At 43.4% G+C, this 27143-nt stretch overlaps 1 protein-coding gene across 2 annotated transcripts; it reads left to right on the top strand.

Annotated features, from left to right (window-relative positions):
* The first annotated feature begins 3811 nt into the window (after positions 1–3811).
* Positions 3812–26302, top strand: LOC112246161 (dendritic cell-specific transmembrane protein). Of its 2 annotated transcripts, XM_024414440.2 has the most exons (5): positions 3814–4443; positions 7090–7762; positions 8206–8324; positions 9214–9427; positions 25827–26302. In XM_024414440.2, exons 1-5 carry the CDS (start codon positions 4073–4075, stop codon positions 25917–25919), a joined length of 1470 nt encoding a protein of 489 aa, XP_024270208.1. In that variant the 5' UTR covers positions 3814–4072; the 3' UTR covers positions 25920–26302. The 2 variants fall into 2 exon arrangements, with proteins under 2 accessions (XP_024270209.1, XP_024270208.1); XM_024414441.2 differs by lacking the exon at positions 25827–26302 and having other exon boundaries at positions 3812–4443; positions 9136–9347.
* Positions 26303–27143: the final 841 nt, after the last annotated feature.

Here is a 27143-nt window from a genome sequence, read left to right as displayed (position 1 = left end):
AGACCTCACTACCCTCTGGAGAGCCTTACGATTGAGGGCGGAGCAGTTGCCGTACCAGGCGGTGATACAGCCCGCCAGGATGCTCTCGATTGTGCATCTGTAGAAGTTTGTGAGTTTTTTTGGTGACAAGCCGAATTTCTTCAGCCTCCTGAGGTTGAAGAGGCGCTGCTGCGCCTTCTTCACGATGCTGTCTGTGTGAGTGACCAATTCAGTTTGTCTGTGATGTGTATGCCGAGGAACTTAAAACTTGCTACCCTCTCCACTACTGTTCCATCGATGTGGATAGGGGGGTGTTCCCTCTGCTGTTTCCTGAAGTCCACAATCATCTCCTTAGTTTTGTTGACGTTGAGTGTGAGGTTATTTTCCTGACACCACACTCCGAGGGCCCTCACCTCCTCCCTGTAGGCCGTCTCGTCGTTGTTGGTAATCAAGCCTACCACTGTTGTGTCGTCCGCAAACTTGATGATTGAGATGGAGGCGTGCGTGGCCACGCAGTCGTGGGTGAACAGGGAGTACAGGAGAGGGCTCAGAACACACCCTTGTGGGGCCCCAGTGTTGAGGATCAGCGGGGAGGAGATGTTGTTGCCTACCCACACCACCTGGGGGCGGCCCGTCAGGAAGTCCAGTACCCAGTTGCACAGGGCGGGGTCGAGACCCAGGGTCTCGAGCTTGATGACGAGCTTGGAGGGTACTATGGTGTTGAATGCCGAGCTGTAGTCGATGAACAGCATTCTCACATAGGTATTCCTCTTGTCCAGATGGGTTAGGGCAGTGTGCAGTGTGGTTGAGATTGCATCGTCTGTGGACCTATTTGGGCGGTAAGCAAATTGGAGTGGGTCTAGGGTGTCAGGTAGGGTGGAGGTGATATGGTCCTTGACTAGTCTCTCAAAGCACTTCATGATGACGGATGTGAGTGCTACGGGGCGGTAGTCGTTTAGCTCAGTTACCTTAGCTTTCTTGGGAACAGGAACAATGGTGGCCCTCTTGAAGCATGTGGGAACAGCAGACTGGTATAGGGATTGATTGAATATGTCCGTAAACACACCGGCCAGCTGTTCTGCGCATGCTCTGAGGGCGCGGCTGGGGATGCCGTCTGGGCCTGCAACCTTGCGAGGGTTAACACGTTTAAATGTCTTACTCACCTCGGCTGCAGTGAAGGAGAGACCGCATGTTTTCATTGCAGGCCGTGTCAGTGGCACTGTATTGTCCTCAAAGCGGGCAAAAAAGTTATTTAGTCTGCCTGGGAGCAAGACATCCTGGTCCGTGACTGGGCTGGATTTCTTCCTGTAGTCCGTGATTGACTGTAGACCCTGCCACATGCCTCTTGTGTCTGAGCCGTTGAATTGAGATTCTACTTTGTCTCTGTACTGGCACTTAGCTTGTTTGATAGCCTTGCGGAGGGAATAGCTGCACTGTTTGTATTCAGTCATGTTACCAGACACCTTGCCCTGATTAAAAGCAGTGGTTCGCGCTTTCAGTTTCACACGAATGCTGCCATCATTAATCGTTGCTATGGGAACGACATCTTCAACGCACGTTCTAATGAACTCGCACACCGAATCAGCGTATTCGTCAATGTTGTTATCTGACGCAATACGAAACATCTCCCAGTCCACGTGATGGAAGCAGTCTTGGAGTGTGGAGTCAGCTTGGTCAGACCAGCGTTGAACAGACCTCAGCGTGGGAGTCTCTTGTTTTAGTTTCTGTCTGTAGGCAGGGATCAACAAAATGGAGTCGTGGTCAGCTTTTCCGAAAGGGGGGCGGGGCACGGCCTTATATGCGTCGCGGAAGTTAGAGTAACGATGATCCAAGGTCTTTCCACCCCTGGTTGCGCAATCGATATGCTGATAAAATTTAGGTTGTTTAGGTCTTGTTTTCAGATTAGCCTTGTTAAAATCCCCAGCTACAATGAATGCAGCCTCCGGATAAATCGTTTACAGTTTGCAGAGAGTTAAATAAAGTTCGTTCAGAGCCATCGATGTGTCTGCTTGGGGGGGATATATACGGCTGTGATTATAATCGAAGAGAATTCTCTTGGTAGATAATGCGGTCTACATTTGATTGTGAGGAATTCTAAATCAGGTGAACAGAAGGATTTGAGTTCCTGTATGTTTCTTTCATCACACCATGTCACGTTAGTCATAAGGCATACGCCCCCGCCCCTCTTCTTACCAGAAAGACGTTTGTTTCTGTCGGCGCGATGCGTGGAGAAACCCGCTGGCTGCACCGCCTCGGATAGCGTCTCTCCAGTGAGCCATGTTTCCGTGAAGCAAAGAACGTTACAGTCTCTGATGTCCCTCTGGAATGCTACCCTTGCTCGGATTTCATCAACCTTGTTGTTAAGAGATTGGACATTGGCAAGAAGAATGCTAGGGAGTGGTGCACGGTGTGCCCGTCTCCGGAGTCTGACCAGGAGACTGCCTCGTTTCCCTCTTTTTCGGAGTCGTTTTTTTGGGTCGCTGCATGGAATCCACTCCGTTGTCCTGTTTGTAAGGCAGAACACAGGATCCGTGTCGCGAAAAACATATTCTTGGTCGTACTGATGGTGAGTTGACGCTGATCTTATATTCAGTAGTTCTTTGAAGACATGTAGATAGCTAGCTAAACAATGGATCATAATCACAACTCATGACGTTACTACCCTGCATGAATCTGCAGGTAGCTAACCAACCAGGTTCTATGGCTTTAACTAGTCAAGCAAATGTGTCTGAGATATGAAGAATAAGATCATACCTAACGTTAGCTCGCTAACAGTCAACTTGAAATTAAACAACTTTCTGTCAAAATTAGAAACGTGTAAAGAAAATGTAGCTAGCTAGACTATTTTACCAGTATACATGATGGTTGGACACATCTCCTGTCTGATGCCATGCATGGTTGCCCTTAGTTTGACACATAATCCAGACTGATGTTTTCTCCATCTCCTTAGCTATCATACTCGAATTCCACTGATTTCAAAACTCGGTCCTCCAGAAAGTGGAGAACATACACATAACGTTAGCTAGTGAGCCAGCCAGCTAACGTTAACTAGCTAACAGTACACTTTAACTTGACATGAGGTTTATGCAGTTTTACTACACGATAAAACATTTTTTAAAGCAGCGTTTAACACGATTACCAATACATACTGACCAGCTCCAATAGACAAACGCGTGCTATATGGCAGACCAACCCAAACTCATCTCTCGGCATGTCCAGCCCACTCATTATCTCAGCCAATCATGGCTAGCTGGAAGGTTTCTCCCTTTCTCTGTGGCTAAACCAACTAGGGTTGTAATTTAACACTTTTATTCGTATTTACAAATGGCATACAAGTTTGATATTAAGGCACATGAAAGTTCACGTGTTTGAGAAGGCATTTCTGCCCAAAAATGCATTTTGATTAAAGAAATATTTTGTATGTTCAAACAGCTCTCCTGTGAAGCCGTGACTTGCGACATTCGCCTAGTTTCCTGAATCGGTTCACATATGCTATATGGAAATAGGTAAATGCCACAATATATATTTTTAATTGTTTCTTGTTTTGAGACAAATTACATTGATATCCTACTTTTTGTGTTTCTTTGTGAACTAGCCTGTATATAATTAGATGACAGGTTGTTGTCAATAGACACTACAGAAGGAATGATAGAAGTTGAATTTGTCATACAAATAAGGAAGTGGTATTTCCCTAGCTAAGTTATCAGTTGTCAAGACATGCTTTCCTCTGCATGTCTTGAAGTTGGAACCAAACCAAGACATCCTCCCACAAACCATTACAGCAATACACAACAGACCATTACACACATCATTACAGGACATGACATTTCAAAACCTGCTTCTATGATTAGATTAGTGCAATTATGGTTAGCGGATTCACAAACTGTTCCTTTAAACAAGAGACACAGTGAAGCAGTCTGACAGTCATAGAAAGGGTTAGGGTTAGGGTTAGTCAGGTCAGACAGTCAAAGAGAGGTAGCGTCAGAGTGAAGAGGGGCGTGCCACTAGATATTATTTCACTTATTTCTCCATATTATTTTACTCTTCATTTTGGACCTGTTCTCCAAACCCTCAACCTGCTCCTCCTACTACAATGCCATCCCAACTTGAGAGGCTGGCTCTGTTCCGGGTCTGGTCCATGATGGTCCTGCTCTACACCTCGGACCACAGGAAGGGCTGGAGACATATCCTCCTCCACTTCCTCAGCTGCTTGACCCTGAGCCTGGCCTTGGGAGGGGCCCTCCTACTGGGCCTCTACTTCTCTCTGAACTACAGGCTAGTGGTGTGTGGAGTCACCTCAGGCTGCTGCTCACTCCTGTTGACAGCTGTCCTGTTCTGCTCCAAGAGAGTCCGCTGCTTCTCCTTGCTGTTTCTTATCTCCTGCACTATGAAGCAGGGCAGGAACCTGCTTCTGACGGCAGGCACTGGGCTGGTGATCCTCTGGAATGTCCAGAACACCTTAAGGTGGGTTAGGGTAAGGGGTTAGGCTTAGAGTAAGGGTTAGGTTTAGACTCTTAGAAATATGGCTACGGTTAGTGTACAAATTGTTCCCTTGGGTACGAAAAGATCAAAAAACTGTACATGTCATGTACATTCAGAGGTCAAATTCAAACAAAATAACATTTTATTTGTCACATGCGCAGAATACATCAGGTGTAGACCTAACCATGAAATGCTTACTTACAAGCCCTAAACCAACAATGCAGTTATAACGAAAATAGAGTTTTAAAAATATTTACTAAATCAACTAAAGTGAAAAATTCTAGTAACACAATAAAATAACAATAATGAGGCTATATACAGGGGGAACCAGTACAGAGTCAATGTTAGGTTAGTCGGGGTAATTTGTACATGTTGGTGGAGGTAAAATGTAGTCAAAGTCATTGTTAAAATCAGCAGATGTCACAAAGTGCTTGTAAAGAAACCCAGCCTAAATCCCCAAAGAGCAAGCAATGCAGATGTAGAAACACATCTAAGCTTATTCATCACAAAACCATTTTATGTTGCCAATTATTTTAATGATTATTTCATTGGCAAAGTGGGCAAACTTAGGCAGGAAATGTCCATGACAAACAGTGAGAAATTATATTCATGCATAAAAAAAAACAAATATTGAAACAGTGCAAGTTTGAATTTTGTAAAGTTGGTTTGAGAGAGGTGGAAAAATTACTGTTAACTATCAAAAAGGACAAACCTCCTTGCATTGACAACTTTGATAGAAAGCTACGGAGGATGATAGCTGACTCCATAGCCACTCCTATCTGTCATATTTTTTTTATTATCTGAGCCTAGTAATTCCGCTTCCCAAGAGTGATAAAGTGACCTTTACTGGTTCTAACAGCAGACCTATAAAACTTGCTGCCAGCTCTTTGCAAACTGTTGGAAAAAATTGTGTTTGACCAAATACAATGCTATTTCTCTGTAAACAAATTAACAACAGACAGATCAGCATGCTTATAGAGAAGGGCACTCAACATGTACTGCACTGACACATATGACTGATGATTTGTTGAAAGAAATTGATAATAAGAAGATTGTGGGAGCTGTACTGTTAGATTTTAGTGCAGGCTTTGATATTATTGACCAGAACCTGTTGTTGAAAAAACTTAAGTGCTATGGCTTTTCAACCTCTGCCATATCGTGGATTTAGAGCTATCTATCGAACTCAAAGCGTTTTCTTTAATGGAAGCTTCTCTAATGTCAAACATGTAAAGTGTGGTGTACTGCAGGGCAGCTCTCTAGACTCTCTACTCTTTTCTATTTTCACCAATGACCTGCCACTGTCATTAAACAAAGCTTGTGTGTTCATGAATGCTGATGACTCAACCATATACACATCAACAATCACAGCTAATGAAGTTACTGAAACCCTTAACAATGAGTTGCAGTCTGTTTTGGAATGGGTGGCCAGTAATAAACTGCTCCTGAACATCTCTAAAACTAAGAGCATTGTATTTGGTACAAATCATTCCCTAAGTGCTAGACCTCAGCTGAATCTGGTAATGAATGGTGTGGCTGTTGAACAAGTTGAGGAGACTAAATTACTTGGCGTTACCTTAGATTGTAAACTGTCATGGTCAAACATAAAGATTCAATGGTTGCAAAGATGAGGAGAAGTCTGGCCGTAATAAAGAGATGCTCTGATTTTTTGACACCATTCTCCAAAAAGCCAATTCTGCAGGCTCTAGTTGTGTAATTTTGAATATTGTCCAGTCGTGTGGGTCAGTGCTGCAAGGAAAGATCTAGTTAAGCTGCGTTTGCTCTTAATTGTAATCAGAGGGCTGATATAAATACTATGCATGCCAGTCTTTCTTGGCCAAGGGTTGAGGAGAGACTTACTGCATCACTTCTTTTGATAAAATCCCAAATTGTTTGCATAGTCAACTTACACACAGCTCTGACACACACACTTATCCCACCAGATATGCCAACAGTGGTCTTTTCATAGTCCCCAAATCCAGAACAAATTCAAGAAAACATACAGTATTATATAGAGCCCTTATTGCATGGAACTTCCTTCCATCTCATATTGCTCAAATAAACAGCAAACCTGGTTTCAAAAAACAGATAAAGCAACACCTCACGGCCCAACAACTCTCTCCTATTTGATCCAGATAGTTTTTGTGTATGCATTGACATGTAGGCTATGTGTGCCTTTTTAAAAATCTATGTAGTTCTGTCCTTGAGCTGTTCTCGTCTGATGATGTTCTGTATTTTTTTCATTCTGTATTATGTTTCATGTTTTGTGTGGACCCCAGGAAGAGTAGCTGCTGCTTTTGCAACAGCTAATGGAGATCCTAATAAAATACCAATTGTAAATAAGAATTTGTTCTTAACTGATTACCTAGTGAAAGGAAGGTTAAACTAAAAAAAAGTTAGTGGCGTTCTTTGTTGTAGAGCTATGAAAGTTATTTATTTAGATCCACATGGTTAAGACGAGTCGAGTTAAACATCACAACTCTGCAAATATTTTCAAAAATATCTGTCAAATAATTTGCATCCAGGGAAATCTGGTCACAAACAGCGCAAGGATAAGAAACATTTTAATACCATCTGTAAAAAAAAATGTATCCATTTAGTAATCAATTTATTCATCCATTCATTCACCAGAAACCTCAGAGAAGTGTCCAGAAGTCTGGTGTGTAACCTGGAGAAGAAGAGAGTGTTGTTGGACGTCAGTCCAATAAATAACTATGTCAATCTGCTGAGGTGGGTGGGCGAGAAGCTCAACAAGTTCATAGACTTTGGAGTTGTCAAGTACGAGTCATCATTCACCGTCGGACACAGCGTTGAGTCCAACGATCTGACGGTGAAACTTCAGGATGCTGTCCGGACACTGAACACAACAGCGAAGAGCGCTGAGGTGTGCATCGACCTGGTGATGGCTGTGTTCCAGAGAGGAGTCCCGGTACTAGGGGTCACCCTGGTCATCATCACCACTACCCTGTTCCTCAGAAAATACTTCTTCAACCTCAAGTACCAGAACACTTTCATCACCAGCAGGTTTATTAGATACGATGATCAACAGAGAGCTGAGGGGAAGCCCTACCTCCTCCCTCTGAGCCCAGAGGAGGCAGATCAGTTCCGCTCTATCCCCTCCGCCCGCTTCACACGGAGAGAGGGCTACACCATGCTCTGGTTCCTGGTTCCAGTGCTCACCCACCTCCCAACCTGGCTCTTATTCATCTCCCTGGACGCCCTGCTCTACTGGCTTATTCTGATTATCAACAAACACCTTCTGGAACTGAAACCATTCAGCATTAACCTAAAGATGAACCTAAACGTGAGTTGAACTGGAACCATTCAGCATTAACCTAAAGATAAACCTAAACGTTAGTCGCCATGCTTGGAGGTTCAGAAAACCATACAATGTCATGTCGGTACCGGTACCCCCTGTATATAGCCTCATTATTGTTATTTCACTGTGTTACTTTATATATATATATCTATTTACTTTCGTTTATTAATTAAATATTTTCTTAACTATATTTTCTTAAAACTGCATTGTTGGTTGAGGGCATGTGACAAATACAATTGTATCACATTTTATTTGAAATGTTTGATTTTAATAGGATGATAGAACATCTTGGTAACACTTTAATGAGATACTCCTCCAGAGATGGTTTAAAACCTAACATAACTCCAGCTCCAACCCTAACCCTGATGCTAGCTAGGTTAGGTCAAAGGCTGGCATCAATCTCTTTTTATCTCTTTCCCATTCATCAGGAAGACAACAGCATCGTGTTTATCTCTCTCCCAGGCGGAGTCATCATGGAGGATTTCTCCTACACCTTCACCCTCTTTCAGGAGGATTGCCTTCCCCAGCCCTCCCTGCTCCTCTCCAGGTCTGTGTTCGGCCTGATGTTATCTACGTGTCCTAGATCGATGGCGCCCGAGTGGTGCAGCGGTCTAAGGCACTGAATCTCAGTGCATCTCAGTGCAAGAGGCATCACTACAGTCCCTGGTTCAATTCCAGGCTGTATCACAACCAGCCGTGATTGGGAGTCCCATAGGGAGGCACACAATTGGCCTAGCTTCGTCCAGGTTAGGGTTTGGCTGAGATAGGCCTTCATTGTAAATAAAAATGTGTTCTTAACTGACTTGCCTAGTTAAACAAATTTAAAAAATAACATTGTATACATGTTCAATTAATAAATTACAATTATTAATAATGTAATAGATGTTTGCTTTCATCAAGATGCTACATATTTTTCTTACCAAATTAAGTTTATGTAATATAGACTGTAGCTGTCTCAGAAATACACAAACTACTTTAAAAGCACTGCAAATTACCTAGACCCATGTTGGCATATAAAACATCTATTTGGGACTGTTCAAGTTCAGTTTGGGACAGTTGAAATTGCACTTCGGGACGGTACCTGTACGGTGACAAAAGAAGGTAATTGCGAGTCCTGTCTCCAGGTCTGTGGTCGACCTGTCTGTTATATACTGGTCCTAGACCTGCTAACCCTAACCCCAACCCTCCCTGTTCGTCTCCAGGTCTCTGGTCCCCCTGACTGTTATCTACTGGTCCTAGACCTGCTAACCCTAACCCCAACCCTCCCTGTTCGTCTCCAGGTCTCTGGTCCCCCTGTCTGTTATCTACTGGTCCTAGACCTGATAATCCTAACCCCAACCATCCCTGTTCGTCTCCAGGTCCCTGGTCCCACTGTCTGTTATCTACTGGTCCTAGACCTGATAACCCTAACCCCAACCATCCCTGTTCGTCTCCAGGTCCCTGGTCCCACTGTCTGTTATCCTGGTTGTTCTACTGGTCCTAGACCTGCTGTCTGCCAAGATGGGTCAGCTCAAACTACTGGTCTCAGAACAGTTCTACAACGACAACGCAGACCAGAGGGTGCAGCAACTTCATGCTATGATCAGCCACAAAAGAGCCAAGACGAGGCCTCCAACGAAGAGGACTGCTCTGCTGAGACTGCTAAAACAAGTATGGGTTCTATCATATTAGCTTCCTATAGTCCTTAAACAAGTTCATCTGACTCTGGACCAAAATCCCAACATTTCCATTTCGTATAACTTAATATCATATTAGCTTCATGTAACATCTTATATTAGCTTCATATAACTTAACTGGATACGTTGGGATTTTGGCCCAGTAAAATGAACTCGTTTAAGGACTCTTGGAAGATTAGTCCAAGAGATCCAAATCAAATCAACTCGTGGGTAGCATTTTTATGTTTCTGCATGCAGTTTGAATGAAGTTGCTATCTAGCGTTAAAACAATGACTGGACGTCCATGGTCAAATCAAATCAAATTGTATTTGTCACATAGTTTAAAGAAAATACCTAAAAAAGAAAAGGAAAAAAAGACAAAAATAATACAAAAAATTACAATAATAAAAACAAATAAAAAATAAAATACTGAAAATAAATAACTAAATAAAAAAGTAAGAGATAAGAATAACAAATAGTAAAAGAGCAGCAGTACATAGCAATAGTGAGGCTATATACAGGGGGTACCAGTACAAATCAAAGTAGACCTTACAGTCAAATGCTTACTTACAGGTTCTAACCAACAGTGCAATTTTTAAGTTAAAAAAAGGTATTAGGTGAACAATAGATAAGTAAAGAAATAAAAACAACAGTAAAAAAGACTGTGGAAAATAACAGTAGAGAGGCTATATACAGTAGCGAGGCTATATACAGTAGCGAGGCTATATACAGTAGCAAGGCTATATACAGTAGCGAGGCTATAACAGTAGCGAGGCTATATACAGTAGCGAGGATATATACAGTAGCGAGGCTATATACAGGCACCGGTTAGTCGGGCTGATTGAGGTAGTATGTACATGTAGGTATGGTTAAAGTGACTATGCATATATGATGAACAGAGAGTAGCAGTAGCGTAAAAGATGGGTTGGTGGGTGGTGGGTGGTGGGTGGCTCGTGGCGGGACACAACGCAGACAGTCCAGGTAGCCAATGTGTGGGGGCACCGGTTAGTCGGGCTGGTTGAGGTAGTTTGTACATGAATGTATAGTTAAAGTGACTATGCATATATGATAAACAGAGAGTAGCAGCAGCGTAAAAAAGAGGGGTTGGGGGACACACAATGCAAATAGTCCGGGTAGCCATTTCAGAAATCAAATCAAATCAAATTTTATTTGTCACATACACATGGTTAGCAGATGTTAATGCGAGTGTAGCGAAATGCTTGTGCTTCTAGTTCCGACAATGCAGTAATAACGAACAAGTAATCTAACTAACAATTCCAAAAAAACTACTGTCTTATACACAGTGTAAGGGGATAAAGAATATGTACATAAGGATATATGAATGAGTGATGGTACAGAGCAGCATAGGCAAGATACAGTAGATGATATTGAGTACAGTATATACATATGAGATGAGTATGTAAACCAAGTGGCATAGTTAAAGTGGCTAGTGATACATGTATTACATAAGGATGCAGTCGATGATATAGAGTACAGTATCTACGTATGCATATGAGATGAATAATGTAGGGTAAGTAACATTATATAAGGTAGCATTGTTTAAAGTGGCTAGTGATATATTTACATCATTTCCCATCAATTCCCATGATTAAAGTGGCTGGAGTAGAGTCAGTGTCATTGACAGTGTGTTGGCAGTAGCCACTCAATGTTAGTGGTGGCTGTTTAACAGTCTGATGGCCTTGAGATAGAAGCTGTTTTTCAGTCTCTCGGTCCCAGCTTTGATGCACCTGTACTGACCTCGCCTTCTGGATGACAGCGGGGTGAACAGGCAGTGGCTCGGGTGGTTGATGTCCTTGATGATCTTTATGGCCTTCCTGTAGCATCGGGTGGTGTAGGTGTCCTCGAGGGCAGGTAGTTTGCCCCCGGTGATGCGTTGTGCAGACCTCACTACCCTCTGGAGAGCCTTACGGTTGAGGGCGGTGCAGTTGCCATACCAGGCGGTGATACAGCCCGCCAGGATGCTCTCGATTGTGCATCTGTAGAAGTTTGTGAGTGCTTTTGGTGACAAGCCGAATTTCTTCAGCCTCCTGAGGTTGAAGAGGCGCTGCTGCGCCTTCCTCACGATGCTGTCTGTGTGAGTGGACCAATTCAGTTTGTCTGTGATGTGTATGATTTCCTGTTCAGGAGTCTTATGGCTTGGGGGGTAAAAACTGTTGAGAAGCCTTTTGGTCCTAGACTTGGCCCTCCGGTACCGCTTGCCATGTGGTAGTAGAGAGAATAGCCTATGACTGGTGTGGCTGGGATCATTGACAATTTTTAGGGCCTTCGTCTGACACCGCCTGGTGTAGAGGTCCTGGATGGCAGGCAGCTTAGCCCCAGTGATGTACTGGGCCATACCCACTACCTTCTGTAGGCCGAGCAGTTGCCGTACCAGGCAGTGCAAATAGTCTGTGTAGACATTTGATTACCTGTTCAGGAGTCTTATGGCTTGGGGGGTAAAAACTGTTGAGAAGCCTTTTTGTCCTAGACTTGGCACTCCGGTACCGCTTGCCATGTGGTAGTAGAGAGAAAAATCTATGACTGGGGTGGCTGGGGTGGGGTGGCTTTTTAGGGCCTTCGTCTGACACCGCCCTGTGTAGAGGTCCTGAATGGCAGGCAGCTAAGCCCCAGTGATGTACTGGGCCGTACACACTACCCTCTGATGTGCCTTGTGGTCAGAGGCCGAGCAATTTCCGTACCAGGCAGTGATGCAACCAGTCAGGATGCTCTCGATGTTACAGCTGTAGAACCTTTTGAGGATCTCAGGACCAATGCCACATCTTTTTAGTTTCCTGAGGGGAATAGGCTTTGTCGTGCCCTCTTCATGATTGTCTTGGTGTGTTTGGTTTCTAAGCTGGTCATGCACAGTACTGTGCAGCCGTCTTCATCGACCTGGCTAAGGCTTTCGACTTTGTCAATCACCGCATTCTTATCGGCAGACTCAACAGCCCTGGTTTTTCAAATGACTGCCTTGCCTGGTCCACCAACTACTTCTCAGATAGAGTTCAGTGTGTTAAATCGGAGGGCCTGTTGTCCGGATCTCTGGCAGTCTCTATGGGGTGCCACAGAGTTCAATTCTCGAGCCGACTCTTTTCTCTGTATATATCAATGATGTCGCTCTTACTGCTGGTGATTCTCTGATCCACCTCTACGCAGACAATACCATTCTGTATACTTCTTTTCCTTCTTTGGACACTGTGTTAAACAAACCTCCAGATGAGCTTCAATGCCATACAACACTCTGTTGGTTCCACTTTTATGGCCTCCGTTATTTACTTAACAAGTAAGGAACACTCAAAATGTGCACTTATAAATCATAACAATTTTATCCATTTACAGCTGCAGACAGAAATCAAAGATCAAACATTAGACATACAACTGATGTCTCTCCTGTGTTCTGCCCCCAATAAAAGAGAGACAGGACATCTCCAAGATTGCACCTTGTGGTGTGATTTCCTCTGTCAACCCTGCATGTGTAGCTAAAATAACAAGTTATTCTTAACACAAGGTTTCTGAGAACCTGTCTCAGCGGTATGCAAATCTGCCCTTATTTCATAGAAAAACAGACATCGTCTCTCTGTGTCTCGCTATCACCCTCAGTCCCTTTTCTCACCTTTTCCCACAGATGCGGGGCTGCGGGTTTGGAAGAGAGCTAGACACAGAGAGGCCTAAATGTTCAGCTATACAGTGAGCATAAGTACAATGGCACATAAGCAAATTAATAACATAATCAATGATGGGGGTCTTTAGAATAATTTTAATCCTTCAACTCCTTCCGTGGCCTCCAAATTCTCTTAAATGCTAGTAAAACTAAAACTAAATGCATGCTGTTCAACCGATCACTGCCCACAACTGCCCTCCCGTCTAGCATCACTACTCTGGACGGTTCTGACTTAGAATATGTGGACAACTACAAATACCTTAGGTGTCTGGTTAGACTGTACATTCTCCTCAAGAGTCACATTAAGCATCTCCAATCCAAAATTAAATCTAGAATCAGCTTCCTGTTTCGCAACAAAGCCTCTTTCACTTAAGCTGCTAAACATATCCTCGTCAAACTGACTCTCGTACCGATCCTCGACTTCAGCGATGTCATTTACAAAATAGCCTCCAACACTCTACTCAACAAATTGGATGCAGTCTATCACAGTGCCATCCGTTTTGTCACCAAAGCCCCATATACTAACCACCACTGCGACATGTATGCTCTCATTGGCTGGCCCTCGCTTCATATTCGTCGCCAAACCTACTGGCTCCAGGTCATCTATAAGTCTTTGCTAGGTAAAGCCCCGCCTTATCTCAGCTCACTGGTCACCATAGCAACACCAACCCATAGCACGCTCTCCAGCAGGTATATCTCACTGGTCATCCCCAAAGCCAACTCCTCCTTTGGACGCCTTTCCTTCCAGTTCTCTCCTGCCAATGACTGGAAGGAATTGCAAAAATCACTGAAGCTGGAGACTAATATCTCCCTCACTAGCTTTAAGCATCATCTGTCAGAGCAGCTTACCGTTCATTGCACCTGTGCACAGCCCATCTGTAAATAGCTCTAACCCAACTACCTCATCCCCAGTATCTTTACTTGCACATCATCATCTACACATTATCACTCCAGCATTAATTCAAAATTGTAATTTATTTTGCCACTATGGCCTATTTATTGCCTTAACTCCCTTATCTTACCTCATTTGCATTCACTGTATATATACTTTTTATTTTATTTTTTTCTATTGTGTTATTGACTGTACGTTTGTTTATTACATGTGTAACGCTGTGTTGTTTGTGTCGCACTGCTTTGCTTTATCTTGGCCAGGTCTCAGTTTTAAAATGAGAACTTGTTCTCAACTGGCCTACCTGGTTAAAAAAAAGGTGGGGGAAAAAATATATATTTTTATAGCGTCATCATTTTAGCTTCATATAACTTCATATCATACGTGAATCACCACCTAGATTCAGTCCCAACATTTTAACATCTGTTTTTTACATGGATAAAAATAGACTCATATCTACAAAATGGCATATCAAACATTGCATTTGAGGAAACAATGGGAAAGTAATTCTGCTTTGAAAGTTGGTGAACTTGTATACTCACTTTTTTGAAAACCGTCTTTCAAAGTTTTGGTACTACTATTGGAGAGCCCTTTTTTGTCTACACCCATTCAGCATTGTTCACACCCTCTTAAGCCTTAGCCCCACCCATCTCTTTAAAGGGTTGATCTGTGCTTTCTGTACTAACTTGCCAGCTACTTCCAGACATTTAAGAGAGAGAGAACATCTCACTGAACATTACCCGCCCTATCAGAGCTGGTTAAGCTGTTATGTTATCCAGAGCATTGGTGACTGCAACTGTGCTGTCAGATTGTCCGTTACTAAATGCAGAGTGTTTCGCATTCAGAGCGCACACTTGACACTCTGGCCAATAAGTAGGGGTGATTTGTTGGCAATGTTTACTGACACTGGACATATTCAACGGGTGTTGAGCGTTCAAAAAATGCATCAGTTATTCTGCTCTCTGCCACACTAGGACGAGAGTCTTTTGTTAAGAAATGTAGCTGGATAGCTAGCTAGGTAAACAATGAAACCCAACGCATGACGTAACGTTAGTTAGCGAGCCAGACAGCTAACGTTAGCTAGCTAGCTAACAGTACACTTTAACTTGAAATGAAAATACTTTGTCAAATTCATATATCTTCTTCATGTAACGTCACATCATATTAGAATCATAATGTAATATCATATTTGTATTTATTATGGATCCCCAAGGGAGCAGCTACTCTTCCTGGGGTCCTCAGGTAGTTTACGACGGGTGCATTAGGGAATGTTATTCTCAGTAACAATTAAATACTAAAACTGTACTTAAGAAGCCTCTTAAGATACTACAATGTCAATCTCTCTTCCACTTTGAGCCATGAGAAATTGACATGCCAAATTCAAATAAATTACTATAAAAATCAAACTTTCATTAAATCACACATGCAAGATAGCAAAATAAAGCTACACTTGTTGTGAATCCAGCCAATATGTCAGATTTCAAAAAGGCTTTTCGGCGAAAGCAAACGATGCTATTATCTGAGGATAGCACCTCCGTAAACAAAGAGAGAAACCATTTTTCAACCAGTGTTTTTCTGGATCAAACGCGCCAAATAAATTGACATTTTGGATATATATCAATGGAATTAATCGAACAAAAGGACCAATTGTGATGTTTATGGGACATATTGGAGTGCCAACAAAAGAAGCTCGTCAAAGGTAATGCATGTTTTATATTTTATTTCTGCGTTTTGTGTAGCGTCTGCCGGGTTGAAATATGCTACCCTCTTTGTTTACTATTGTGCTATCATCAGATAATAGCTTCTTATGCTTTTGCCGAAAAGCCTTTTTAAAATCTGACATGTTGGCTGGATTCACAACGAGTGTAGCTTTAATTTAGTATTTTACATGTGTGATTTCATGAAAGTTAGATTTTTATATCATTTTATTTGAATTTGCAGCGCTGCATTTTCCATAGCTTTTTGCCAAGTGAGACGCTAGCGTCCCCTATCCTAGAGAGGTTAAGTGTTGCAGTAATTTCAGTCGTTGTAGTAGCTGACGTGTATAGTGTTGAGTCATCTGCATACATAAACACACTGGATTTACTCAAAGCCAGTAGCATGTCATTTGTAAAGTTTGAAAAAAGCAGGAGGCCTAAACAACTATCCTGGGGAATACCTGCATCTACCTGTCGGCGCCGGAGAACTTTTTCCGGCGCCAACAGAGATGGCCGCCTCGCTTCGCGTTCCTAGGAAACTATGCAGTATTATTATATTTTTTTTACATTGGTACCCCTGGTAATCTTAGGTTTTATTACATACAGTTGGGAGGAAATACTGGATTTAAGAGCAACGTCAACTTACCATCATTACGACCAGGAATACGACTTCCTCGAAGCGGATCCTGTGTTTTGCCCACCACCCAGGACAATGGATCGGATCCCAGCTGGCGAACAAAAACAACGTTGCCGTAAAAGGGGCAGATGAAGCGGTCTTCTGGTCAGGCTCCGGAGACGGGCATATCGCGCACTGCTCCAGAGCATCGCCAATGTCCAGTCTCTTGACAACAAGGTTGATGAAATCCGAGCAAGGGTAGTATTCCAGAGAGACATAAGAGACTAACGTTCTTTGCTTCACGGAAACATGGCTCACTCGAGACACGCTATCGGAGTCAGTACAGCCTGCTGGTTTCTTCACGCATTGCGCTGACAGAAACAAACATCTTTCTGGTAAGAAGAGGGGGGGGGGGGTAATGCCTTATGATTAACGAGACGTGGTGTGATCATAACAACATACAGGAACTCAAGTCCTTCTGTTCTCCTGATTTACCTCACAATACCTCACAATCAAATGTCGACCGCATTATCTACCAAGAGAATTGTCTTCGATTATAATCACAGCCGCATATATTCACCCCCAAGCAGACACATCGACGGCCCTGAACAAACTTTATTTGACTCTATTTAAACTGGAAACCACATATCCTAGGCTGCATTCATAGCTGGGGATTTTAACAAGGCTAATCTGAAAACAAGACTCCCTAAATTCTATCAGTATATTGATTGTGCTACCAGGGCTGGTAAACCCTGGATCATTGTTATTCTAACTTCCGCAACGCATATAAGGCCCTCCCCCGCCCTCCTTTTGGAAAAGCTGACCACTAAAACAGGAAGCTCCCGCGCTCAGGTCTGTTCAACGCTGGTCCGACCAATCTGATTCCACGCCTCAAGATTGCTTCGATCACGTGGAGTGGGATAAGTTTCGCACTGCGTCAAACAACAACATTGACGAATACGCTGATTCGGTGAACGAGTTTATTAGCAAGTGCATCAGCGATGTCGTACCCATAGCAACCATTAAAACATTCCCAAACCAGAAACCGATAGATGGCAGCATTCGCGCGAAACTGAAAGTGCGAACCACTGCTTTTAATCAGGGCAAGGGGACCGGAAACATGACCGAATACAAACAGTGTAGCTATTCCCTCCGCAAGACAATCATACAAGCTAGGCGTCAGTATAGAGACATAGTAGAGTCGCAATTCAACGGCTCAGACACAAGAGGTATGTGGCAGGGTCCTAGAGTCAATCACGGATTACAAAAAGAAAACTAGCCCCATCGCGGACCAGGATGTCTTGCTCCCAGACAGACTAAACAACTTCTTTGCTCGCTTTGAGGACAATACAGTGCCACTGACACGGCGCGCTACCAAAACCTGTGGACTCTCCTTCACTGCAGCCAACGTGAGTAAAACATTTAAACGTGTTAGCCCTCGCAAGGCTGCAGGCCCTGATGGCATCCCCAGCCGCGCCTCAGAGCATGCGCAGACCAGCTGGCTGGTGTGTTTACGGACATATTCAATCAATCCTTATCCCAGTCTGCTGTTCCCACATGCTTCAAGAGAGCCACCATTGTTCCTGTTCCCAAGAAAGCTGTTCCCAAGGTAACTGAGCTAAACGACTACCGCCCCACAGCACTCACTCCAATTTGCCTACCGCCCCAATAGGTCCACAGACGACGCAATCACAACCACACTGCACACTGCCCTAACCCATCTGGACAAGAGGAATACCTATGTGAGAATGCTGTTCATCGACTACAGCTCAGCAATTAACACCATAGTACCCTCCAAACTAATCATCAACTCATCATCAAGACCCTAGGTCTCGACCCCACCCTGTGCAACTGGGTACTGGACTTCCTGACGGGCCGCCCCCAGGTGGTGAGGGTAGGTAACAACATCTCCACCCCGCTGATCCTCAACACTGGGGCCCCACAAGGGTGCGTTCTGAGCCCTCTCCTGTACTCCCTGTTCACCCACGACTGCGTGGCAATGCTCGCCTCAAACTCAATCATAAAGTTTGCAGACAAAACTACAGTGGTAGGCTTGATTACCAACAACGACGAGACGGCCTACAAGGAGGAGGTGAGGGCCCTCGGAGTGTGGTGTCAGGAAATTAACCTCACACTCAACGTCAACAAAACAAAGGAGATGATCGTGGACTTCAGGAAACAGCAGAGGGAGCACCCCCTTATCCACATCGATGGGACAGTAGTGGAGAGGGTAGTAAGTTCCTCGGTGTACAAATCACGGACAAACTGAATTGGTCCACCCACACAGACAGCGTGGTGAAGAAGGCGCAGCAGCGCCTCTTCAACCTCAGGAGGCTGAAGAAATTCGGCTTGTCACCAAAAGCACACAAACTTACATGATTTCTTAATTTGCAGTACGTTTGCCTATCAGTTGGGCTGCCAGACTTATTTGCCATACCTTTTGCCTCATCCCTCATAACCATACAATTTTTTAAATTCCTCGTCAATCAAAGGGGATTTAACAGTTTTTATTGTCATTTTCTTAATGGGTGCATGCTTATTAGTAACTGGAATAAGCAATTTCATAAATGTGTCAAGTGCAGTGTCTGGTGACTCCTCACTACACACCACAGACAGGCTAATATTCTTTACATCTTTAACATATGAATCACTACAAAACTTATTGTATGACCTCTTATACACAATATTAGGCCCAGCCTTTCGAACTTTGGTTTTCCTAGATATGGCTATTATATTGTGATCACTACATCCTATGGATTTGGATACTGCTTTAAAGGAAATTGCTGCAGCATTAGTAAAGATGTGATCAATACACGTTGATGTATGTTAGCTTCATAATGTATTATTGCCTTCATATAAAATCATAACATATTAGCTTCATACAACATCATATTGGTTTCATATAACGTCATATCATAATCATTTCATAAAACGTCATATAATATTATATTAGCTTTATATAACTTCATGTCATATTAGCTTCACTTATCAGTTGTTATTAGCTTCTTTAATATGATATCTACTAAATATAACGCATTAGATTAGCTTCATATAACTTCATAAAACATATCACATTACCTTATTATAGTGTCATTTCATTAGCTTTAAATGACTTCATATAACATCATATCAACTTCATATAATATTAGGTTGAAGTAACATATTATATTAGCTTCTTATACTGTAACTTAATATCTACTTCCTAAAACATAACATCACCTTCACATGAGATTTCCTTTATATAACTCCTGATGTCTTATGATATGTGCATATACGATGCTCATATGATATGACATTATATATAATTAAATGAGTTGAGGATGCCTGGTTATTCTTTAAAAGTAACTTCCTCACCATTTTAGATGCTCCGTTCAAAAAAATGCAGAACTAAGAACAGATATAGCCCTTGGTTCACTCCAGACCTGACTGCCCTCGACCAGCACAAAAACAAAAACACTTCCGGCGCCGACAGAGATGGCCGCCTCGCTTCGCGTTCCTAGGAAACTATGCAGTTTTTTTTTTTTTACGTGTTATTTCTTACACTAGTACCCCAGGTCATCTTAGGTTTCTTTACATACAGCCGACAAGAACTACTGAATATAAGATCAGCGTCAACTCACCATCAGTACGACCAAGAATATGTTTTTCGCGATGCGGATCCTGAGTTCTGCCTTACAACCAGTGTAACCGAGTGGATCACATGCAGCGACCAAAAAAAACGACTCAGAAAAAGAGGGAAACGAAGCGGTCTTCTGGTCAGACTCCGGAGACGGGCACATCGTGCACCACTCCCCAGCATTCTTCTTGCCAATGTCCAGTCTCTTGACAACAAGGTTGATGAAATCCGAGCAAGGGTAGCATTCCAGAGGGACATCAGAGACTGTAACGTTCTCTGCTTCACGGAAACATGGCTCACTGGAGAGACGCAATCCGAAGCGGTGCAGCCAGCGGGTTTCTCCACGCATCGCGCCGACAGAAACAAACATCTCTCTGGTAAGAAGACGGGCGGGGGCGTATGCCTTATGGCCAACGTGACATGGTGTGATGAAGGAAACATACAGGAACTCAAATCCTTCTGTTCACCTGATTTAGAATTCCTCACAATCAAATGTAGACCGCATTATCTACCAAGAGAATTCTCTTCGATTATAATCACAGCCGTATATATCCCCCAAGCAGACACATCGATGGCTCTGAACGAACTTTATTTAACTCTCTGCAAACTGGAAACGATTTATCCGGAGGCTGCATTCATTGTAGCTGGGGATTTTAACAAGGCTAATCTGAAAACAAGACTCCCTAAATTTTATCAGCATATTGATTGCGCAACCAGGGGTGGAAAGACCCTGGATCATTGTTACTCTAACTTCCGCGACGCATATAAGGCCCTGCCCCGCCCCCTTTCGGAAAAGCTGACCACGACTCCATTTTGTTGATCCCTGCCTACAGACAGAAACTAAAACAAGAAGCTCCCACGCTGAGGTCTGTCCAACGCTGGTCCGACCAAGCTGACTCCACACTCCAAGACTGCTTCCATCACGTGGACTGGGAGATGTTTCGTATTGCGTCAGACAACAACATTGACGAATACGCTGATACGGTGTGCGAGTTCATTAGAACGTGCGTTGAAGATGTCGTTCCCATAGCAACGATTAAAACATTCCCTAACCAGAAACCGTGGATTGATGGCAGCATTCGTGTGAAACTGAAGGCACGAACCACTGCTTTTAATCAGGGCAAGGTGTCTGGTAACATGACTGAATACAAACAGTGCAGCTATTCCCTCCGCAAGGCTATCAAACAAGCTAAGCGCCAGTACAGAGACAAAGTAGAATCTCAATTCAACGGCTCAGACACAAGAGGTATGTGGCAGGGTCTACAGTCAATCACGGACTACAGGAAGAAACCCAGCCCAGTCTCGGACCAGGATGTCTTGCTCCCAGGCAGACTAAATAACTTTTTTGCCCGCTTTGAGGACAATACAGTGCCACTGACACGGCCTGCAACGGAATCATGCGGTCTCTCCTTCACTGCAGCCGAAGTGAGTAAGACATTTAAACGTGTTAACCCTCGCAAGGCTGCAGGCCCAGACGGCATCCCCAGCCGCGCCCTCAGAGCATGCGCAGACCAGCTGGCCGGTGTGTTTACGGACATATTCAACCAATCCCTATACCAGTCTGCTGTTCCCACATGCTTCAAGAGGGCCACCATTGTTCCTGTTCCCAAGAAAGCTAAGGTAACTGAGCTAAACGACTACCGCCCGTAGCACTCACATCCGTCATCATGAAGTGCTTTGAGAGACTAGTCAAGGACCATATCACCTCCACCCTACCTGACACCCTTGACCCACTCCAATTTGCTTACCGCCCAAATAGGTCCACAGACGATGCAATCTCAACCACACTGCACACTGCCCTAACCCATCTGGACAAGAGGAATACCTATGTGAGAATGCTGTTCATCGACTACAGCTCGGCATTCAACACCATAGTACCCTCCAAGCTCGTCATCAAGCTCGAGACCCTGGGTCTCGACCCCGCCCTGTGCAACTGGGTACTGGACTTCCTGACGGGCCGCCCCCAGGTGGTGAGGGTAGGCAACAACATCTCCTCCCCGCTGATCCTCAACACTGGGGCCCCACAAGGGTGCGTTCTGAGCCCCCTCCTGTACTCCCTGTTCACCCACGACTGCGTGGCCATGCACGCCTCCAACTCAATCATCAAGTTTGCGGACGACACAACAGTGGTAGGCTTGATTACCAACAATGACGAGACGGCCTACAGGGAGGAGGTGAGGGCCCTCGGAGTGTGGTGTCAGGAAAATAACCTCACACTCAACGTCAACAAAACTAAGGAGATGATTGTGGACTTCAGGAAACAGCAGAGGGAACACCCCCATCCACATCGATGGAACAGTAGTGGAGAGGGTAGCAAGTTTTAAGTTCCTCGGCATACACATCACAGACAAACTGAATTGGTCCACTCACACAGACAGCATCGTGAGGAAGGCGCAGCAGCGCCTCTTCAACCTCAGGAGGCTGAAGAAATTCGGCTTGTCACCAAAAGCACTCACAAACTTCTACAGATGCACAATCGAGAGCATCCTGGCGGGCTGTATCACCGCCTGGTATGGCAACTGCACCGCCCTCAACCGTAAGGCTCTCCAGAGGGTAGTGAGGTCTGCACAACGCATCACCGGGGGCAAACTACCTGCCCTCCAGGACACCTACACCACCCGATGCTACAGGAAGGCCATAAAGATCATCAAGGACATCAACCACCCGAGCCACTGCCTGTTCACCCCGCTGTCATCCAGAAGGCGAGGTCAGTACAGGTGCATCAAAGCTGGGACCGAGAGACTGAAAAACAGCTTCTATCTCAAGGCCATCAGACTGTTAAACAGCCACCACTAACATTGAGTGGCTACTGCCAACACACTGTCAATGACACTGACTCTACTCCAGCCATTTTAATCATGGGAATTGATGGGAAATTATGTAAATATATCACTAGCCACTTTAAACAATGCTACCTTATATAATGTTACTTACCCTACATTGTTCATCTCATATGCATACGTTGATACTGTACTCTATATCATCGACTGCATCCTTATGTAATACATGTATCACTAGCCACTTTAACTATGCCACTTGGTTTACATACTTATCTCATATGTATATACTGTACTCGATATCATCTACTGTATCTTGCCTATGCTGCTCTGTACCATCACTCATTCATATATCCTTATGTACATATTCTTTATCCCCTTACACTGTGTATAAGACAGTAGTTTTTTTTTTGGAATTGTTAGTTAGATTACTTGCTCGTTATTACTGCATTGTCGGAACTAGAAGCACAAGCATTTCGCTACACTCGCATTAACATCTGCTAACCATGTGTATGTGACAAATAAAATTTGATTTGATTTGATTTGAACATCCTCTGGCGGACTGCAATAGCCTCGAATAGTCCCCGCGATATGCAACTGTTCAGGGAAGTCAGGAACGAATACACGCAGTCAGTCAGGAAAGCAAAGGCCAGCTTCTTCAGGCAGAAATTTGCATCCTGTAGCTCTAACTCCAAAAAGGTCTGGGACACTGTGAAGTCCATGGAGAACAAGAGTACCTCCTCCCAGCTGCCCACTGCACTGAGGCTCGGTAACACGGTCACCACCGATAAATCCATGATTATCGAAAACTTCAACAAGCATTTCTCAACGGCTGGCCATCCCTTCCTCCTGGCTACTCCAACCTCGGCCAACAGCTCCGCCCCCCCCCGCAGCTACTCGCCCAAGCCTCCCCAGCTTCTCCTTTACCCAAATCCAGATAGCAGATGTTCTGAAAGAGCTGCAAAACCTGGACCCGTACAAATAAGCTGGGCTTGACAATCTGGACCCTCTATTTCTGAAACTATCCGCCGCTATTGTCGCAACCCATATTACCAGCCTGTTCAACCTCTCTCCCCTCTTCAAAGGGAGAGACACCCTGGACCAAGTCTGGCCAAGTCTTTCGACTCTGTCAATCACCATATTCTTATCGGCAGACTCAGTAGCCTCGGTTTTTCTAATGACTGCCTTGCCTGGTTCACCAACTACTTTGCAGACAGAGTTCAATGTGTCAAATCGGAGGGCATGTTGTCCGGTCCTCTGGCAGTCTCTATGGGGGTGCCACAGGGTTCAATTCTCGGGCCGACTCTTTTCTCTGTATATATCAATGATGTTGCTCTTGCTGCGGGCGATTCCCTGATCCAACCTCTACACAGACAACACCATTCTGTATACTTCTGGCCCTTCCTTGGACACTGATCTATCTAACCTCCAAACGAGCTTCAATACCATACAACACTCCTTCCGTGGCCTCCAACTGCTCTTAAACGCTAGTGAAACCAAATGCATGCTTTTCAACCGTTCGCTACCTGCACCCGCACGCCCGACTAGCATCACCACCCTGGATGGTTCCGACCTAGAATATGTGGAAATCTATAAGTACCTAGGTGTCTGGCTAGACTGTAAACTCTCCTTCCAGACTCATATCACTCATCTAATCCAAAATCGGCTTTCTATTTCGCAACAAAGCCTCTTTCACTCATGCCGCCAAACTTACCCTAGTAAAACTGACTATCCTACAGATCCTCGACTTCGGCGATGTCTACAAAATAGCTTCCAATACTCTACTCAGCAAACTGGATGCAGTTTATCACAGTGCCATCCGTTTTGTTACTAAAGCACCTTATACCACCCACCACTGTGACCTGTATGCTCTAGTCGGCTGGCCCTCGCTACATAATCATCGCCAGACCCACTGGCTCCAGGTCATCTACAAGTCCATGCTAGGTAAAGCTCCGCTTTATCTCAGTTCACTGGTCACGATGGCAACACCCACACGTAGCACGCGCTCCAGCAGGTGTATCTCACTGATCATCCCTAAAGCCAACACCTCATTTGGCCGCCTTTCGTTCCAGTTCTCTGCTGCCTGTGACTGGAACGAATTGCAAAAATCGCTGAAGTTGGAGACTTTTATCTCCCTCACCAACTTCAAACATCTGCTATCTGAGCAGCTAACCGATCGCTGCAGCTGTACATAGTCTATCGGTATATGGCCCACCCAATTTTACCTACCTCTTCCCCATACTGTTTATATTTATTTACTTTTCTGCTCTTTTGCACACCAATATCTCTACCTGTACATGACCATCTGATCATTTATCACACCAGTGTTCATCTGCAAAATTGTAATTATTCGCCTACCTCCTCATGCCTTTTGCACACAATGTATATAGACTCCCTTTTTTTTCTCTACTGTGTTATTGACTTGTTAATTGTTTACTCCATGTGTAACTCTGTGTTGTCTGTTCACACTGCTATGCTTTATCTTGGCCAGGTCGCAGTTGCAAATGAGAACTTGTTCTCAACTAGCCTACCTGGTTAAATAAAGGTGAAATAAAAATAAAATTAAAAAGTAACGTAACATAATGTGGAAAAAGTCAAGGGGTCTGAATACTTTCCGAAGGCAATGTATCATATCACACTAGCTTCATATAATGTCATATCATATCAACTTCATATAAATGTATCATATCACACTAGCTTCATATAATGTCATATCATATCAACTATAAATGTATCATAATAGCTTCATATGACTTCATATCATATCAACTTCATATAACATTTTAGCTTCAGAAAACTTAATTTTCTATCTACTTCATGAAACTTCCTGTAACATTACCTCCATATAACATCATATCATATTAACTACGTATAACTCCAAAACGTCATATTGTACTACCTTCATATAGAAGTTCATACCATATTATCTTCATATAATGTCACATCAATTTCATATGTCATATCAACTTGAAATAACATCATATCATATTAGCTTCATGAAATGTCTTATATTAACTTCATATAACTTAACATCAAATCAACTTTCTTTAGCTCTGAAGTTGCATTCTAGTCATTCATTGAAATGGTTACTTAATGTGGAGAAGTGATATCTTATTCTTATTCTTTATTTTATTGCAGAAAAGCTTCTGGTTTCCACTGTTCTTCCACACTGCGAAGGAGATATGCGTCTCACCTGAAGAAATCCAAAACAGTGATCATCTGGGAAATTGATTTTTGCTTTGTCATGCATTCAGGCAATCACCTGTAGAATTACTTAAAGACCTAGGACTAGATTCAATTTTGTTTTGAATTACATTGCTATTTTGTGTAAATGTTGCACAAAGATCAACAGTTTATTCTATTCGCTGTAAATATGTCTTGTATTATAAACAAATTTCTATAGTTAGTGTTTGAATAAGTTTGTTGTACAAAGGATTGGGCTCCAAAACTATCACAAATATGGCTTTGACTTCATTAAAGTAAATATCGGAGTAATCTTCTCTGATTTGCTTTGATGTTGTCTTTATGAATAAGATACAGTTGAAGTCGCAAGTTTGCATACACCTTAGCCAAATACATTTAAACTCCGTTTTTACCAATTCCTGACATTTAATCCTAATAAAAATTCCCTGTCTTAAGTCAGTTAGAATAATAGTAGAGATAATTATTTTTTTTCATCTTTTATTTCTTTCATCACGATGGTCATTATGGCCAAATAGTTAAATTCTTGTTTCATCAGACAGGAGGACATTTCTCCAAAAAGTACGATCTTTGTCCCCATGTGCAGTTGCAAACCATAGTCTGGCTTTTTATGGCTGTTTTGAAGCAGTGGCTTCTTCCTTGCTGAGCGGCCTTTCAAGTTATGTCGACATAGGACTTGTTTTACTGTGGATATAGATACTTTGTACCTGTTTCCTCCAGCATTTTCACAAGGTCCTTTTCTGTTGTTCTGGTATTGATTTGAACTTTTCGCACCAAAGTACATTCATCTCTAGGAGACAGAATGCGTCTCCTTCCTGAGCGGTATGACGGCCGCGTGGTCCATGGTGTTTATACTTGCATACTATTGTTTGTACAGATGAACGTGGTACCTTCATGCGTTTGGAAATTGCTCCCAAGGATGAACCAGACATGTGGAGATCTACAATTTTTTTTCTGAGGTCTTGGGTGATTTCTTTTGATTTCCCAATGATGTCAAGCAAAGAGGAACTGAGTTTGAAGGTAGGGCTAGAAATACATACACAGGTACACCTCCAATTGACTCAAATGATGTCAATTAGCCTATCAGAAGCTTCAAAAGCCATTACATAATTTTCTGGAATTTTCCAAGATGTTTAAAGGCACAGTCAACTTAGTGTATGTAAACTTATGACCCACTGGCATTGTGAAAAGTGAAATAATCTGTCTGTAAACAATTGTTGGAAAAATGACTTGTGTCATGCACAAAGTAGATGT

This window comes from Oncorhynchus tshawytscha, linkage group LG13 (genome assembly GCF_018296145.1).
Source record: "Oncorhynchus tshawytscha isolate Ot180627B linkage group LG13, Otsh_v2.0, whole genome shotgun sequence".
NCBI classification, from domain to species: Eukaryota; Metazoa; Chordata; class Actinopteri; order Salmoniformes; family Salmonidae; genus Oncorhynchus; species Oncorhynchus tshawytscha.
Note: the sequence above shows the minus strand (reverse complement) of the source record. Positions and strands in the feature narration are given on the sequence as shown.